Raw genomic sequence first — 18,227 nt, forward strand, 5'->3', positions numbered from 1 at the left:
TGTAAATCAGTTAAATACCTTTTATTATGCTGGTGTCAAAATGTTCCTAAATGTGGTGTTCTAGTTTCCTATAACTTTCATATATGCACACACACACACACACTATATATATATATCCTTTTACCGTGTCACAGTAGTTATTCTACTTTGACCAGCCGACATCATGCGTGGTTTTCTTAGCAATACTGAAGCTACTCTGTCCATTGGAGACAGCGGCAGTGTCATTTGAGTTGTCACTTTCGATTTTTTTTTCCTGCACTATTTGCTTTCGCCTTCATCGATCAGGCCCTCGTGGTTATGTTTTGAGGTACGATGCCCAAGCAGGAAACACCAAGAAGCATACGTCGCCATTTCGTCCTCTTTTTGTCCGCACCACCGTGGACAAGATAAATAACAAGATAAATAAAGTGTGGGGAAGAAATTTGTTAATACGGAATAATTTTTTCCCTATTAAAATAGGTTTCTTATCAAAATACCAACTTGATATTAAAATGTTAATATCAATCAGCACAACATAAACAATAGAGTAATAAATCAATCACATAGTGAGACCAAATCTGTTTAACGTGGAAAACCCAACGTGGGAAAAACTACGGGACCGTAGTCCACCTCAAATTTTCACTATCAATAATAATGATAACAGGTTTACAGTAGGTCTTCTCTAGAATAACTAGAGGATCAAAATAACATCAAGATCATAGATCTTGGCTCAAGGATAGCATATCTTCATCACGTAGGATGGATCTCCTCAAAAGAGAATTCTGAGTCTCACAGAGTAGATATCGCAGGAAAGTACCTTAGAGAGGGTAAACTGTAGATCAACACCGTTAGGATTGTAGAGTTTGCTGCAAGGATTCTCTACATAAAATTTGGGCCGAAACTGACAATGTTTGGCCACCGATCGTCAAGCAGTAAACTCAGAAACCTAATCTTTCTCTCTCTATTTCTCTGCACGCCGCACGCTGCACGCTGCAGACTGCACGCTCACTGTGCACACTGCCCTCTCACTCAATTTTGCCCTTTCTCTCTTGATTTCTTTGATTTGGGCTGATGGCCCAAATTTATCCAAGCCCACATATGGGCTGGACCCAACAATTCTCCCCCTCCAGCTCATATGCTGGGTTGCACCAAGCTTGCTCTTCGCCTACATGCTTCAAGCTTCTCCTTAGGCAAAGACTTTGTCAACATATCTGAACCATTATCATTGGTATGCACCTTTTCCAACTGTAATTCTTTCATCTCAAGCACATCACGAATCCAGTGATATCTCACATCAATATGCTTGGATCTAGAATGGTATGTTGAATTCTTGGAGAGGTGAATAGCGCTCTAACTGTCACAGTAAACAGTATATCCTTCCTGTTTCAAGCCTAATTCCTGTAGAAACTTTTTCATCCATAAAGCTTCCTTGCAGGCTTCAGTAACTGCTATGTATTCTACTTCTGTGGTTGATAGAGCAACACACTTCTATAACTTAGACTGCCAAGAGACTGCTCCTCCTGCAAATGTCATCAAGAATCCCGAAGTGGACTTCCTGGAATCAGTATCACCTGCCATGTCTGCATCTGTGTACCCTTCTAACACAGGTTCATCATCACTAAAACATAAACACAATTTGGAAGTACCTCTTAGATATCTTAATATCCATTTCACTACTGCCCAATGTTCCTTTCCAGGATTTGAGAGAAATCGGCTAACAACTCCAATTGCATGAGCTATATCTGGCCTAGTACAAACCATAGCATACATCAAACTGCCTACTGCAGATGAGTAAGGCACTCTAGATATTTCTTCTTTTTCTTTCTCACTTGTAGGACATTGTTTTGAACTCAGCTTGAAATGACCTGCAATTGGAGAACAAACTGCTTTGGCTTTACTCATGTTGAATCTTTCAAGAACCTTTTCAATGTAAGTCTCCTAAGATAGCCAAATCTTCCTTTTCTTCCTATCACGAAGAATCTTCATGCCAAGTATTTATCTCACCGATCCTAAGTCTTTCATGGCAAAAGACTTACTTAGCTCTCTTTTAAGCTTTTCAATTTTTCCAACATCATGACCAACAATCAACATATAGCAGTAAAATAATAAAATCATCATCTGAAAATTTCTTCATAAACACACAATGATCAAATGTGGTTCTATCATACCCTTGGCTCATCATAAAGGAATCAAACTTCTTGTACCATTGTCTAGGTGCCTGTTTGAGTCCATATAAGCTTTTTCTAAGCTTACATACCAGATTTTCTTTTCCCTTGACTTTGAAACCTTCTGGTTGCTCCATGTAAATTTCTTCTTCTAAGTCACTATAAAGAAATGTTGTTTTTACATCAAGTTGCTCAACTTCTAAATTCAAGCGGGCAGCCAAACCAAGAACAACTCGGATAGAGGACATTTTCACAACCGGAGAAAATATTTCTTCAAAGTCAATACCTTTCTTCTGACTGAATCCTTTCACAACTAGTCGTGCATTGTATCTTTGTTGTGAGCTATTATTTTCAGTCTTCAATTTATAAACCCACTTATTCTTGAGAGCTTTCTTCTCTTTCGGCAGCTTTACCACGTCATAGGTGTGGTTCTCAAGCAAGGATCTCATCTCTTCTTGCATGGCTTTAACCCACTCACTCTTATTCTCATGTAGAATAGCTTCTTGGTAAGTTTCTGGCTCTCCCCCGTCAGTAAGCATAACATACTCATGTGGAGGATATCTGGTAGAGGGTTGTCGCTCTCTAGTGGATCTTCTCAATGAAATCTCAACTGGTGGTGAAGGTAGCTGTTCAGTTGGTTCAGAATCATCAACTGTAGGTGTATCATCACTGGTATTCTCACCACAATCTTCTTGTTCATCTCCCCCATGATCATCATGAACTACAGGTGAAGGAACTGGACCCAAACTCCAAGGAATATAAACAGAGGTTTTTGGCTTCTCAACATTATCACCATCATCAAACAATTGGTCTTCAAGAAACACAACATCTCTGCTTCTAATAATCTTCTTGTTCACTGGATCCCATAATCTGTACCCAAACTCTTCATGACCATATCCCAAGAAGATACATGCTTTTGCCTTATTATCAAGCTTGGACCTCTCATCTTTGGGAATATGAACAAATGCTTTACACCCAAAGACTCTCAAATGATTATAAGATATATCTTTTCCTCTCCATACTCTCTCTGGAACATCACCTTGCAGAGGAACTGATGGAGAAAGATTTATCAGGTCAACTGTAGTTCTCATAGCCTCCCCCCAAAATGACTTTGGTAACTTGGCGTGAGCAAGCATACACCTAATCCTTTCTTCAATGGTTCTGTTCATCCTTTCTGCCACACCGTTCTGCTGAGGAGTTTTAGGAATTGTTTTCTCAAGCCTGATACCATGAAACCTGCAATAATTCTCAAAAGGACCCCTGTACTCGCCACCATTATCTGATCGAATACACTTTAGTTTTCTGCCAGTTTCTCTTTCAACACTGACATGAAACTCCTTGAAAGCATCGAGTACCTGGTCTTTAGATTTCAAAGCAAAAGCCCACACTTTTCTAGAATGGTCATCAATAAAAGTAACAAAATAAAGAGCACCTCCAAGAGTTCTAGTTTGCATAGTACAAACATCAGTATGAACTAAATCAATAACATCAGATCTTCTAGATGATGGATATGTCTGAAATGTAACTCTATGTGTTTTTCCAGCTAAGCAATGATCACAAGATTTAAGAGATGTACCTTGCAACTCTGGTAAGAACTGCTTTCTAGCAAGAGTTTGAAGTCCCTTCTCGCTGATATGTCCAAGCCTCTTATGCCAAAGATCTATACTTTCACCTTTTCGAATTGCATTAATCTCTCCTTTGTGTAGCTTAGCTTCCATGACATAAAAAGAGTTAATCTTCTTTCCTTTTGCCACAATTAGAGAACCTTTAGTGAGTTTCCATTAATTTCACCAAAATAATATGCAAAGCCCTCATCATCAAGTCTACCTGTAGATATCAAGTTAAGACGAATATCTGGAACATGCCTTACATCTTTGAGTATTAATTTGCTCCCAATACTGATCTCCAAGCAAATATCTCCAATATCCAAAATCTTAGATGTACCATTGTTTCCCATTCTAACATTACCAAAATCACCAACAGTGTAAGATCTAAAGAAATCACCATGAGAAGTAACATGAAATGAAGCACCAGAGTCAATTACCCAGTTTCTATCCTGAGCTACAAGACTGACACAACCTTCATCACAAACAATAGTGATATTACCTTCAGCAGCAACTGTATTGGTCTCTTTTTCATTTTTCTTTATTTCATTCTGTTCTCGCTTCCAAAACCTACACTCTTTCTTCATGTGACCTGGCCTATTATAGTGAAAACATTTGATATCTCTTCTAGACTTGGATCTTCCTCTATAACCATATGGATTTCTGCTATGACTTCTTCCACGTCTTTCTTGTTTTTCAGTAACAAATGCACCAGAAGAAGATTCACCATGTTCTTTCCTTCTTGCATCTTCATTTAGCAAACTATCTTTAACCATATCTATGGTTAGATTCCCCTCTGGCGTGGAGTTACAAATAGTCACCACATACGTTTCCCAACTTTCTGGTAAAGAGTTGAGAAGTAATAATCCCTGCATCTCATCATCTATATTCATTTTCATAGCAACCAACTTATTTGCAAGACTTTGAAATAGGCTTATGTGCTCAACAATGTTGCCACCATCTTTATATTTCAAATTTACAAGCCTTCTGAGGAGAGAAATTCTATTTCCCACTGTCTTTTTCGCAAAGAGATTTTCTAACCTTTGCCAAACAACATCAGCTCTGATTTCATCTGAAATATGCTCATGCAAGTTTATATCCATCCATTTTCTAATATAGGCAATAGCTTTTCTATATTGAACTTCCCATTCTTCATCGTCCATAGTAGAAGGTTTATCTTTAACCTTGATAGGCTTATATAAATCTTTGCAATAGAGTAAATCTTCCATCAGACGCCTCCAAGTGGAATAATTTGATGAGTTCAATTTAATCATACCATCTGACTTCATTTCAATCACATAAGAAAACTAGCACCAAACAACCTGATGCTCTGATACCACTTGTTGGGAAGAAACCTGCTAATGCGGAATAATTCTTTTCCCTCTTTGTGTATCAAAATAGGTTCCTCATCAAAATACAAACTTGATATCAAAATGCTAATATCAATCAGCACAACATAAACAATAGAGCAATAAATCAATCACACAGTGAGACCAAATCTTTTTAACGTGAAAAACTCAATGTGGGAAAAACCACGGGACCATAGTCCACCTCAAACTTCTACTATTAATAATAATGATAACAGGTTTACAGTAGGTCTTCTCTAGAATAACTAGAGGATCAGAATAACATCAAGATCATAGATCTTGGCTCAAGGATAGCATATCTTCATCACGTAGGATGGATCTCCTCAAAAGAGAATTCTGAGTCTCATAGAGTAGATATCGTAGGAAAGTACCTTAGAGAGGGTAAATTGTAGATCAACACCGTTAGGATTGTAGAGTTTGCTGCAAGGATTCTCCACATAAAATTTGGGCCGAAACTGACAACGTTTGGCCACCGATCGTCAAGCAGAAAACTCAGAAACCTAATCTTTCTCTCTCCTCTTTTCTATGCACGCTGCACGCTCACTGTGCACACTGTCCTCTCACTCAATTTTGCCCTTTCTCTCTTGATTTTTTTGATTTGGGCTGATGGTCCAAATTTATCCAAGCCCACATATAAACTGGACCCAACATAAAGGGCAAGAAGGGTAGTGGCAGGCAGCCCATGGATGATGACGACGATATAACCTAAAAGAGACTCTAAGTTGGCGTTCTTAAATTAGGACAGATGGCTGACGCTAATCATAGTATCGTTAAAGCAACACGGAACGTAGCTGTTTGATTGTTGTGCTCTGCAATTTCTCGAGTCGTCTACGTACGCTGATCCCAGCCAACCTCGCACGATACGCGTTGGCAGTCCCCGCCCTTTTTCCTTCTTTTCCTTTTCTCTTTATAGTCTTTCCGTTGCCCCCTTCCTTTGTCTCTTTTGCTTTCCCCTCCTCCCTCCACTTTCGTTTATTTTCCTCTTCGGTCGCCCGTAGAATTGCTAAACGAGCTGTGGTAGAGGAGACAGCCGCTTTGCTACGGGGCCCTCTGGGCAAATCTTTACCGCCCGATCCCGCCACGCGTCCGTCGAAGGCTGCCCGAGACTCGTCCTCTCCTCTCTTCTCTGTTAGTAACTACTCACCTCCCGTACTGCTTCACCTGTTCTTCGGATCGACTGTGTTGGGATGATGGCCCATATTCAGCCCATGTGGGCTGATGGCCCATATTCAGCCCATGTGGCTGCGTTTTAGAGGCAGATTAAGGCTATAAAAAGGTAGCAACGAGGCAGATCTTTGAGGCCACGGGATTCCAAAGAGAAGAAGGAGATCAAGGCAGAAAAGGAAGAGAAAGAAAGGGAAGAAGACAAGGACAACGCAGAGAGACTGTTCACAATCATCTAGCAGTGTTCTCATCTCAGGTTAGATCAAATCTACAGTAGACTCTTGCTGTGATTACTTGGGGAGGTTTTAGATATTGTGGGCAGTGACGTGATCCTTGTATCCCAGTTATTCTCTTGTGGTTGTTGCTAGGGTTTTGGGCAAGAGATTGAGATTTGTATATTCATTATTCTCATAGTGGATTATCTCTAGTTTGCCCCGTGGTTTTTACCCTTCACATTGAAGGGGTTTTCCATGTATATCTTGGTGTTCTGTTTGATTGTGTTTCCATTTTATTCCGCTGCGTATTTTGGTCTTCTAGTATTTGTTCCTATACAAAGATTATTCCTCTTTTTATCCCCCATCAGACTGCCTTTGGGAGGAAAAGATCGGAGCAGGAGATGTCGACGACAGAGTCGGGGAATAGCTCGACAGAGTCGGAGGTGTCCGGTCTCGACTACGAGGAGACACAGCTGACGCTCGCCCCGCCCGGGGGTTCGAAATCGGAACCCGAGAGGAAGCGCGGTTTCTCGGAGTCTGTCGATCTCAGATTCGGGAGGCCTGCGTTGGAGGCGCACGCCAAGGATCCCGCCTCCGGATCCTCCGACGGGCCCGTCTCCGGTGCCGGAAAGTCTCCAGCCTCCAAGTAGCGCATGCGTACAACCTCAACTCATGTTCCGAACTTACGCTTTTGCCCCTGTGAACTGTCTCGATTTCCGGTGCCGAAGTTTGGTGGGTGTTTTGGGTCGTCTCGATGGAGAACGGCAAGTGCGCCTCCCGACCGTAGATGAGAGGACCTAATTACCCCTAGATTGTTCTCATATTCACTAAGCTGTGCCCTTCATTCCTACGTTGCCTTGCCTGGACTTATCTTATTCTATCAGTTACGAAGACGAGCGTCGATTACCGATGTCAATGGTGTGCCCAGTGATTCCACGATCTGGTTGATGCGCCCTTGAAGCAAAGAAAACGGCTGTCTTAACGCTCTCGTCCTTTTGGTTGAGGCGCGATGGGGTTGACTTCAATTGTAATACCATCGATCTTTAGTTTGTTTTCTGCTTTTGACAGGGCACAGGTGGTGGGTTGGCCGCCGGTGAGGTCGTTCCGGAGGAACGCTTTAAGGAGCTGCACCTATGTGAAGGTGGCCGTGGATGGGACGCCCTACCTTCGTAAGGTTGACCTCGATGCCTACGCAGGGTACCAGCAGCTGCTGATCGCCCTCGAGGAGATGTTCTCCTGTTTCACCGCCCGTCAGTCCATTTCGTCTCTCTCTCTCTCTCATACACCTACCGATGTATCATCGTTGCTGATGAGTGCAATAATGGCGAAACGACGTGAATGACGTCGGCCACCCTGTACCGTGACTTCACTCCACGGTCAAACGAAACCCTGGGACGCCGTCCCAGGCGCATTAACGCCCGGACTGGATCCCGTCCGTCACCACAACACCCTCACCCCTCGTCCAACGAGCCCAGCCCTGCGCCTTCCAGGGCTCGGTCAAAGGTAAGGAACACGCCAATCGAGACGCGCCATACCCTGCAGTAGCCCGGCCCCCAACACAGCCCCAATGGGCGTGTCAGACGCAGCGCGAGGTACTTACCCAGGCCCATCTATAAATACTAGAGGGTTCCAGACGAGGTGGAGGGGGGAGACACTCGGACACCACACTTGTACGGAGGCATTCCGTCCTCCAAAACCTCCTCCACATCTCTCCCTAACTTGATCGTCGGAGGGGTCGGGCCGAGCTTCCGACCCGACCTGTGTGCAGGAGCGAAGACGAGGTGACCTCTTCCCGGCACCGCTGCGGGGCTGCCGACCCGATCTACTGCCCGCAGCCACCATCCCGACCGGGAGACTCCGAGGGAGCTGCGCCCGAGATCCTCGACATTCCGAGCCCCAGAACCGAGCCGCGTCGACCCCGAGGCCACGGCTTAAAAAGTTACTTACCGTAACATTTTGGCGCTAGAAGGAGGGCCACCAGCATGTCGAGCGATCATCACGACGAGCGTGCCAGACTCGCGATCGGGGGACCATTCCCGACCGAGGCTGCGGGAGAACTCCCCCCTCTCCGAGGACCTCGGGAAGAGCGTCCCGCTACGACTTCGGAGCGCTACTGGCGGATCTTCAACGATCCGGGCTTATCGCCCCCCGACGGAACCACTGGCAACCCGCCGCCCGTATCGGCGGAAGCCTTCCACGGCCTCACTCACCAAGTCCAGCTACTCACCGACATGGTACAAACCATTGTCCCCCTTGTCTCTCGTCCATCTCGGCCCCCGGGCCCCCAGCCGTTATATCAACAGGGGGTCCCTACTCAAGCTCCCACCCAGCTTCGAGAGCCCCCCACCTCACCACGGGTGTTGCTATCTCAAGCCCGCGAGCAGGCGGCGGTCTGCCCGGAAGGCCACTCGGAACCAGAGGCTCTATCCTCGAACTCTGCAGTTTCCCTCCGCGCTCAGCTGCGTCTCATCAACGAACGGCTTGACAATGTGCAAAGAGAAATCCGTGCCGGACCACCAGGAGAGCCCACGGAAGGCCCAGATCAGGGGTCGCCGTTCGTGCCGAAGATACTGGAGCACGCCATTCCCCCAGGCTTCCGACTCCCCCCCCTGGACACTTATGACGGCTCCGCGGACCCGGCCGACCACACAGCGGCCTTCCGCGCACAGATGTCGTTGTACGGGACCTCTGACGCCTTGATGAGCAGGGCATTCCCCACCACGTTAAGAGGGCCGGCCCTCGCGTGGTACGGAGGCTTGAAGACTGCGACGATCGCCTCATTCGATCAGCTCGCCAAGAACTTCGAGCTCCACTTCATAGCTTGCGCTCGCCCAAAGCCTTCCATGGCGTTCCTCCTCGGGCTTACCCAGAAGGAGGATGAGCCCCTCTCCCTTTATGTAAATCGCTTTGCTACAAGGATCCGGGAACTCCCGGACGCTCACCCTTCACTATCAATGCAGGCGTTCGTAACAGGCCTGCGTCCCTCCCGGCTCTTCTGGTCTCTCGTGGAGCGACCTCCTACCTCGGTCCCCGAGATGCTCCAGCGCGCGAACCAGTTCGTGGAAGTCGAGGCCTGGACGGGGGGGAAACGGCAGGAGCACAAGAGGGAAAGACCAGAGCCGGCTCAGGGACCTCCCCCTCCCAGACGCAAGCTCCACCAACCCGATCCTCCCCTGCTAGGACCCCTCAGGGGTACATCCCGCACAGAAGTCTTTCTCCAGATCAGGGAAAGGGGACTGCTCAAAACCCCTTACCCGATGAACAACCCGCGAGAACTGGCCGACCGGTCCAAGTACTGTCGCTTCGACCGCCAAAACGGACATGACACGGAGGAATGCCGCGAGCTCTCGCGGCAAATCTACGAACTCCGCCGGGAAGGACGCCTCGACCCCTCCGGTGATCAGACAGGCAACATCCCCCCCACCTGCCCAGACGGCCCGGCCGAGCGCCTGATCAGCGTCATCACTGGCGGACCAGCGTCCGGAGGGGATAGCATGTCTGGAAGGAAGGCCTACGCCCGCTCGGCCTGGGACGAGGGTCCCCATGGAACTCCCGACCCCCAGGTCACATTTCCCCCCGAGGTCGTCGGACGACTGGAGCATGACGACGCGCTGGTAATAACCGCCAGAATCGCCAATGCCCAGGTAAGAAGGATTATGATTGACACAGGAAGCTCGGCGGATATACTGTTCCACGACGCCTTCCAGAAGCTGGGACTTACGAAGCAAGCCCTGAAACCCGTCCGCTCGGACCTCACCGGATTCACCGGCAACTCGGTTTCGCCTTTGGGATCAGTCACACTACCTCTGACGCTGGGGACACCGCCCAAGACTAAAACGGTGATGTCGACCTTTCTGATAGTAGACCTTCCCACAGCGTACAATGCCATCCTCGGCCGACCTTCCCTCAACAAAAGCAGGGCCCTGGTTTCCACTTACCATCAGACAGTGAAATTCCCGACTCATGCGGGAACTGGGGAGGCTTGGGGAAGCCCTCGGGAATCCAGGCGATGCTACTTGACGGCGGTCTCCCTACACAACAGGGCAAAAACCGAAGCACCCCTGGACGATCCCAGAAAAATGAAGCGGCCAAATCCTCATCCCGAGCCGTCGTCCCCGACCTACGACGTGCCAAAAGCACGCCCGGACCCCCCAACTTCCGGCGGTCCCGCTCTCCCCCATCACATGCGCGTGGCCATTCGCGCAATGGGGGCTGGATCTCCTCGGCCCCTTCCCACCAGCCTCAGGGCAGAGAAGATACATCGTGGTCGCAATAGACTACTTCACCCGATGGCCGGAAGCCGAACCGTTGGCGGCGATCACCGAGCAGCAGATCGAGAAGTTCATATGGAAAAACATCGTGACCTGGTTCGGCCTCCCCAGGACCATCGTCACGGACAACGGGACCCAGTTCTCCGGCAAAAGGATTCAGGAATTCTGCGCCAGCTATGGAATCCGGTTAAAACACAGCTCGGTAGCCCACCCCCAGACGAACGGACTAGCCGAGGTAACAAACCGATCTATCCTGGATGGGCTCAGAAGAAGGGTATCAGCTTCCCGAACGGCCTGGGTCGAGGAGTTACCCAGCATCTTGTGGTCCTTGCGGACCACCCCCAAAACAGCCACCGGGGAGTCAGCCTACAGCCTCTCGTATGGGACCGAGGCCGTCCTTCCCCCCGAGGTAGTATTCCCCACCCCTCGAGTAGAAGAATATCAAGAGACCACATCGGACCAGGGGCTGCGCGCCGGCCTGGACCTGATCGAAGAGCGGCACGCCGGCGCACACCGGAGGGAGCTTTCTTACAAAAGAGCAGTTGCCCGGGTGTACAACCGCAGGGTACGACCTCGGCCCATTAAAACGAACGACTTAGTCCTGCGAAGGGCCGAAGTTAGCAACCCGACCAGGGCCGGGGGCAAGCTGGCCCCCAACTGGGAGGGACCTTATCGGATCATCGAGGTAGTCCAACCGGGCACATACAAGCTCGCGACAATGGACGGGTCCCGCTTGCCGAGAACTTGGAACGTCCGGAACCTTAAAAGATTTTTTGTTTAGAACAAGGCAAGATCGCGCCGACAAGCAAAGGGCCTCTCTGGGCGGACAGCACACGAATAATAGAAAGCTTCCTTTATTTCAAAAATGGAGAAATACAAGGATCGGCGCCCAGAAGAAGCACAAAGGCTCGGCACACATAAAATCCACAGGGCGGAAGACCGTCCTCACGGCCGGGGGACCTCCAAACGGTCGTCAAAGGGAACCTCCTCGGGCATGTCCACACCTCGGTCCTCGGGGTGAGAATTGAAGGGGTCCTCGTCCACCACAAGACCAGGATGACGAGCACGGAAGCGCGAAGTAGCGATTCGATACCCGTATTCAAAAGATACCCGCCCTGTCCGCGTCAGCCCAAGTTCGAACCCTTCCGACTTCTTGTACGCCTCGATGAGTGCCTTATCCTTCAGAGGTCGAAGCAGGGTTTCCTCCGCCAACGCCTCCGAGGCCTTTTTTATCTCAGCGTTTGCGCCCTCCAGCTTCTTGCTAAGGGCACTCGCCTCGGCCTTCACCAGACGGAGCTCGGTCCGCTCTATCCGTATCAGTTTTTGAAGCTCCCCGTTGGCCTCCTTCATGGCGTCGTTAGCTTCTTGGGAAGCCTCAAGCTCCGATCGGAGACGGACGACTTCCGCCTCAAAACCCAAGGCACGCTCCTCAGCAGCCGCCACGACCTCCGGCCCGTTTTTTGCCTGAATCTCCGCCATCTGGTGGCTGAGCTCAGCGTTACGACAAACGAGATCCCCGACGGTTCGGCCGGCGTCCCGCACCCTGTCCATCAGGGCCGTCGCATAATGAAGACCCTGCGAAAGAAGAAGAGTGTCAAGAAAGTCGACACCGAGCAGCCAAACATCAAAAGAAAGATATACTTACCCAGACCAGCGACTGAGCAGACTTGTTAAGGAGCGTTTCCGAGGTCAGGGTGTACAAATCCCGAGCCAGGTCGGGGTGGAGCGCCCCTCGGAGGAACGCCGCAGAGGGATCCCCTCCGGCCCACACCCTATCCCCCCGGAAGAGACCCTCCCAGCGGGCGACCAGGGGCTCGCGGGGTTCGCCACGCGGGATCTCGCCTACCAGCCGTGCCAGGAACGGCTCCCCATCCCCTGCCGGGAGCCGGCACAAGCCAGGCACGGAGACAGGGTGGGTCCCCTTCCCCGCCACGCGCCGATCGGGTCCCCCCCCCCCCCTGACGGGAGCTCATTCCCGGCCCTTTGGACGCACACACCTTCGCCTTCTTTGAAGGGCGCCCGTCCCCGACCTCCAAGGTGGCACCCTCCGTACCGGGCTGCGATTCGGTCACCGCTGCCGAGGGAGGGGGCGACGGCTCGGTTGCCAGAGCAGGCTGTGGAGGTTGTGATTCGATCACCGGAGCGGGGGGAGGAGGCCGCAAGGTGGTATCTGGAGTCGGGGAAGGGGGCTGCGACGCCGGATTCCCCAGGAGTGACCGAAGGTTCACCATCTCTACAGGAAATGAAAAACATTAGCGTCCGAAACCAGCCACCAGAAGACCCGACACAACTATCACTCACATACCCTGAGGCACCGGGCTAAGGCCCGCCGCGACCAACCACTGCTCAGTCATGGTCCGGATGGCCTGCGACTTAGGGAGAACCTCTCTGAGCCTCTCCCGAGCTCGGCGATCCACTTCGCCCAAACAAGGGGGGGTGTTGTCAATCACCCTCGCAGACCACCGAACTCCGAAGCCCCAGTCCTGCGTACGGCTGACATAAAAAAACCTCCCCTTCCATCCCTTGTTATTGGAAGGGGCACCCCCAACGCGAAATCCAGTTCGAGCCGTTAAGAAGTAACCCCCCGAGCCTTTGCAAAAGCGGTAGCAAGAAAGAAAGAGGCTGAGGGTGGGGGTGATACGGGCATAATGACACTCCCCCAGGAATACCACTAGGTAACGCCAGGAGTTCGGCGTTACCTGAGACGGAGAAACCCGCCAGAAGGACAAACAAGATACAATGAAGGGATGAAGGGGGAAACGCAAGCCCGCCTCCAGAGCATCAAGGGACAAAGCGAAACCCTTCGGGATCGGGTCATACGCCCGCTGCCCCGGCTCTGGTATACCGAGGGTGTGATCTCCCGGGATGCAATAGCATTCGCGGAGTCCCTCCAGCAAAGGTTCATTCACAGTTGAGTCAATATCGTGCGACCACATCAAAGCCTCAAGCGACCGCGCTACCTCCCCGTCAGGGGACTTGTCAAGGGTGGAAGGAGGACCGCCCCCTCCAGCCCCAAGCACGGAAGAAGAAGAGGGAGAGGAAGACGGAGAGGAAAGCAAAGAAGGAGAGGACGACATCTCGACTGACCTCGAGAAGAAGATAAAAACCGGGAAGAAGCCGGGGACAAGCTCTGGGACACGATGACGGGGCTCGAAGGAGGAAGCACGGCAGCAAGGGGGTGGAGGACAGGACAGGCGCCCAAACGAGTAAAAGAGACACCCCCCCCCGGAGTCAATGCTTCATCGCTTCCCGAGAATGGGCGGCAGCGCACTGGCGCAAAGGCGCGGCCGTTACGTCACATCGAAGAGCGCCCGAAGGCGCCCCGAATTAAAGAAAGGCCCTGACGTGGCGAGCCCGGACGACACGGTGCCGCCCAAGGACCTCCTCGACCTCAGCACCGGGAAACGTGCAAAGAAAGTAACCCCCGTCAACAAGGCAACGATCGACACGACAGCATTTAAGAGCTGCCACGGCCGCCCCTCGGCTGCTCGGCTTTACGCCACCCAAGACACGCTCGGCCGCTCCTCGGCCCTTCGGCTTTACGCCACCCAAGACATGCTCGGCCGCCCCTCGGCCGCTCGGCTTTACGCCACCCAAGACACGCTCGGTCGCTCCTCGGCCCTTCGGCTTTACGCCACCCAAGACATGCTCGGCCGCTCCTCGGCCCTTCGGCTTTACGCCACCCAAGACATGCTCGGCCGCGCCTCGGCCGCTCGGCTTTACGCCACCCAAGACACGCTCGGCCGTTCCTCGGCCCTTCGGCTTTACGCCACCCAAGACATGCTCGGCCGCTCGGCTTTACGCCACCCAAGACACGCTCGGTCGCTCCTCGGCCCTTCGGCTTTACGCCACCCAAGACATGTTCGGCCGCTCCTCGGCCCCTCGGCTTTACGCCACCCAAGACATGCTCGGCCGCCCCTCGGCCGCTCGGCTTTACGCCACCCAAGACACGCTCGGTCGCTCCTCGACCCTTCGGCTTTACGCCACCCAAGACATGCTCGGCCGCTCCTCGGCCCCTCGGCTTTACGCCACCCAAGACATGCTCGGCCGCTCCTCGGCCCCCCGCTTTACGCCACCCAAGACATGCTGGGCCGCTCCTCGGCCCTTCGGCTTTACGCCACCCAAGACAATGCTCGGCCGCTCCTCGGCACTTCGGCTTTACGCCACCCAAGACATGCTCGGCCGCCCCTCGGCCCTTCGGCTTTCCACCTCCCGACACATACTAGGGCCCTTTCCGGCCCCTCGGCCTTGGGCCGCACAGGAGTCCATTCCTCTGCCGCACCCCCAGGGTCTACGACTCCGCACCCGACTGACTCGAAGAACGAAAGCCATGCCCCGGACTCTCGCTACGACTACCGACGCATAGCTTCTTTCCGGGGGGGAATATGATGAGTGCAATAATGGCGAAACGACGTGAATGACGTCGGCCACCCTGTACAGTGACTTCACTCCACGGTCAAACGAAACCCTAGGACGCCGTCCCAGGCGCATTAACGCCCGGACTGGATCCCGTCCGTCACCACAACACCCTCACCCCTCGTCCAACGAGCCCAGCCCTGCGCCTTCCAGGGCTCGGTCAAAGGTAAGGAACACGCCAATCGAGACGTGCCATACCCTGCAGCAGCCCGACCCCCAACACAGCCCCAATGGGCGTGTCAGACGCAGCGCGAGGTACTTACCCAGGCCCATCTATAAATACTAGAGGGTTCCAGACGAGGTGGAGGGGGGAGACACTCGGACACCACACTTGTACGGAGGCATTCCGTCCTCCAAAACCTCCTCCACATCTCTCCCTAACTTGATCGTCGGAGGGGTCGGGCCGAGCTTCCGACCCGACCTGTGTGCAGGAGCGAAGACGAGGTGACCTCTTCCCGGCGCCGCTGCGGGGCTGCCGACCCGATCTACTGCCCGCAGCCACCATCCCGACCGGGAGACTCCGAGGGAGCTGCGCCCGAGATCCTCGACATTCCGAGCCCCAGAACCGAGCCACGTCGGCCCCGAGGCCACGGCTTAAAAAGTTACTTACCGTAACAGTTGCGGACCTGATTACCGATTTTATCCTGTCACCCTCCATCATCTTCTTCTGGTTTGGCACCTATGAGGGCGATTGATTCCGTTGCTGATTTGCTGCAGGCGACTATACCAACGAGAGGAGGCTGGTCGACCCCGTGAACGGGGCAGCTTATGTCCCTACTTATGAGGACAAGGACGGTGACTGGATGCTTGTTGGTGATGTCCCCTGGAAGTAAGTTTCTCCATTTCCTTCTGTTTGTGAAGGGAGGTGGGGGGAATTGGGAATCGGAAACGAAAAAGAAATATTTGATTTGGGTTGTTCTGAAGTTAGATGCATGGATCAATACCAACATATCCAATCTGCAAGATTGAGTTTTGATGATTTAAATTCTCAAAGCCATTCAACTTTGCCATGATGCATAACTATAGGCAGGTTCAAATGAAGAACATAAAGGCTTTCATTCAGGGATGAGAAATGTCTTGAACAAGTTGTTTTTGCATTAGTAAATTTTTGTGACATGGTTGGAGGACAGGTGGAAATGCATTCTCTAGAATTTAAGCAGGGTGTCCGATATTCACATGCAACTTTAAGATTCTGTAAATGTCCTCTAAATGGCCATAAATGTATATATATTATATGATGCCATAACAACATTGCTAAGTGGGATGAACTTCCTTGTGTAGAGTAAGAAACAGTGGCAATAAAAAGAAGCTTTCCCTTTCTAATATGCTTTAGTGCTTTATCATTTTAATACACCTAATATATCATTACTTTTTAGTATCTGTAATCAAAATCACGATATAGTACTCATTTGCTGTTATGTTGTGTGATGTCTGTAGCTTGAAGCTTCATGATGGTGCACGCCATCATGTTGCATGAGCAGTTCTAATTAATGCTTCCGGTTTCTAGGATGTTTGTTGCTTCATGCAAGAGACCGAGGTTGATGAAAAGCTCAGAAGCTGTCAATTTAGGTAACTTGGATGAACTTCTCACGCTCCATTGTTTTGAACACTGATCACCCATTGATTATTGAGATATTACATGGAGTGTGGAGCACATAGATGCATGTTTATGTTTGAAATCCATGAATTTTTTTTCTTCTTTTTTTGTACTATCCATTTTCCATTAAGCGGCCATTGCATCAAACCCTCAGGGATGCGCCAATGCCAGGTGTTTCCTACAGTCCTCATGGGTTCAACTTAGTCTTTTTGCTTGCTGTGGTGCTTGCAGCTCCAAGAACACCTCAGGGATGCGCCAATGCCAGGTGAACCAGGACACAACATCAATAAAAACAATGAGATGTGTACATAAATTGTTTGTAATCCTTCCATGTTTCACATGTTCTGACTAGCATCAAGGAGAGTAGGAAATAAGAATTGTTGTACTTAATGTGTCATGGGTTATAGTTTGTAGCAGTTTAACAGTATGTTGCGTGATAATAAGCAGAGTTGGGTTTTCTGCCTGTTGTCTTGTGTGGCTGCTCCTTATTAGCGTTTTGGGTTGAATTTACTTGGATGAGAACATTGCGTATGATGTGCCTGCGATGAACAGAACACATGATGATTCCTAAATCCTGAAATGTTCTCAACATATTCGGAGTGAATCAAGAACTCTAACCGAACAAAATATCCCTCGCCCTCGATGCGTCAAGGAACAATATTTCTAATGCTGAATTCATAAAGTCATTTTGAACTCTCTGAACCAACCAAATGGAATCATATATGGGTTCGGGTCGAATCTCCTTAAGTAGACAGACATCTTTCCTAGTCAAGTTCTTGTGTCGGTCTTCCAAATCACACTTTATTTCACATCGAACTTCTTCCCAATGACATTTGAATAAACGAGATATTATTATAAATTGTTCAAATTAAAAAAAAAATTTCAAAAGATTTATTTGAAAAGATGGTTTCTTTTGTAGTTATTTTAGTAGTTATTTTTAAAGATTATGTCTTATGAGAAAAATATCTATAAATAGATATTTGAAAGTAAATAATGAAGACATCTCTTTCGTACTATTCTTCTTTACTCTCCAAATGATTGAATTAGATGTTCTCTAATTCTTCTTTGAAGATTCTTTATTGTTTACTCAATATAGATCTTCTAAAGGTCTGTCATATCCACTAAAACTGTTTACATCAAACACATAACAATCTTATTGAGAAAAGGATGCAAATATCATTTTTAAGAAAATGTTTATATACGTTTCAAGCCTAAATATATTTTCTAATGTATTCTTGATCTTATGTTTGTTATTTGTTTCTATAGTGTTTTCATCATCTTCTTTGCCAGTATTTTTCGAACAGATATTTGAGCAAATGAGACAAAAATCAAGTCAAATTTATCATCTTGGATTGATGCCCATAATTTGACACTTACATATCCCAACCCAATTAAGACTATAAATGTTTGATATTTTCCTTATCTAATATGTTTGTGTAAGATAAAAAT

The 18,227-nt window shown here is 49.5% G+C and overlaps 1 protein-coding gene across 5 annotated transcripts; it reads left to right on the forward strand.

The window, feature by feature from the left end:
• The first annotated feature begins 6,867 nt into the window (after positions 1-6,867).
• Positions 6,868-17,251, forward strand: LOC135633625 (auxin-responsive protein IAA1-like). 5 transcript variants are annotated; one of them, XR_010495074.1, is made up of 5 exons: positions 6,868-7,140; positions 7,563-7,744; positions 15,899-16,010; positions 16,619-16,750; positions 17,010-17,056. XR_010495074.1 is itself a non-coding variant. In XM_065143312.1 (5 exons), the coding sequence occupies exons 1-5, from the start codon at positions 6,896-6,898 to the stop codon at positions 17,045-17,047; spliced, it is 639 nt and encodes a 212-aa protein (XP_064999384.1). In that variant the 5' UTR covers positions 6,868-6,895; the 3' UTR covers positions 17,048-17,206. The 5 variants fall into 5 exon arrangements, 4 of the variants coding, with proteins under 4 accessions (XP_064999384.1, XP_064999383.1, XP_064999382.1 ...); XM_065143312.1 differs by having other exon boundaries at positions 16,689-16,750; positions 17,010-17,206; XM_065143311.1 differs by having other exon boundaries at positions 16,689-16,750; positions 16,933-17,174.
• Positions 17,252-18,227: the final 976 nt, after the last annotated feature.

The sequence above is a fragment of the Musa acuminata genome, chromosome BXJ3-3, assembly GCF_036884655.1.
Source record: "Musa acuminata AAA Group cultivar baxijiao chromosome BXJ3-3, Cavendish_Baxijiao_AAA, whole genome shotgun sequence".
NCBI classification, from domain to species: Eukaryota; Viridiplantae; Streptophyta; class Magnoliopsida; order Zingiberales; family Musaceae; genus Musa; species Musa acuminata.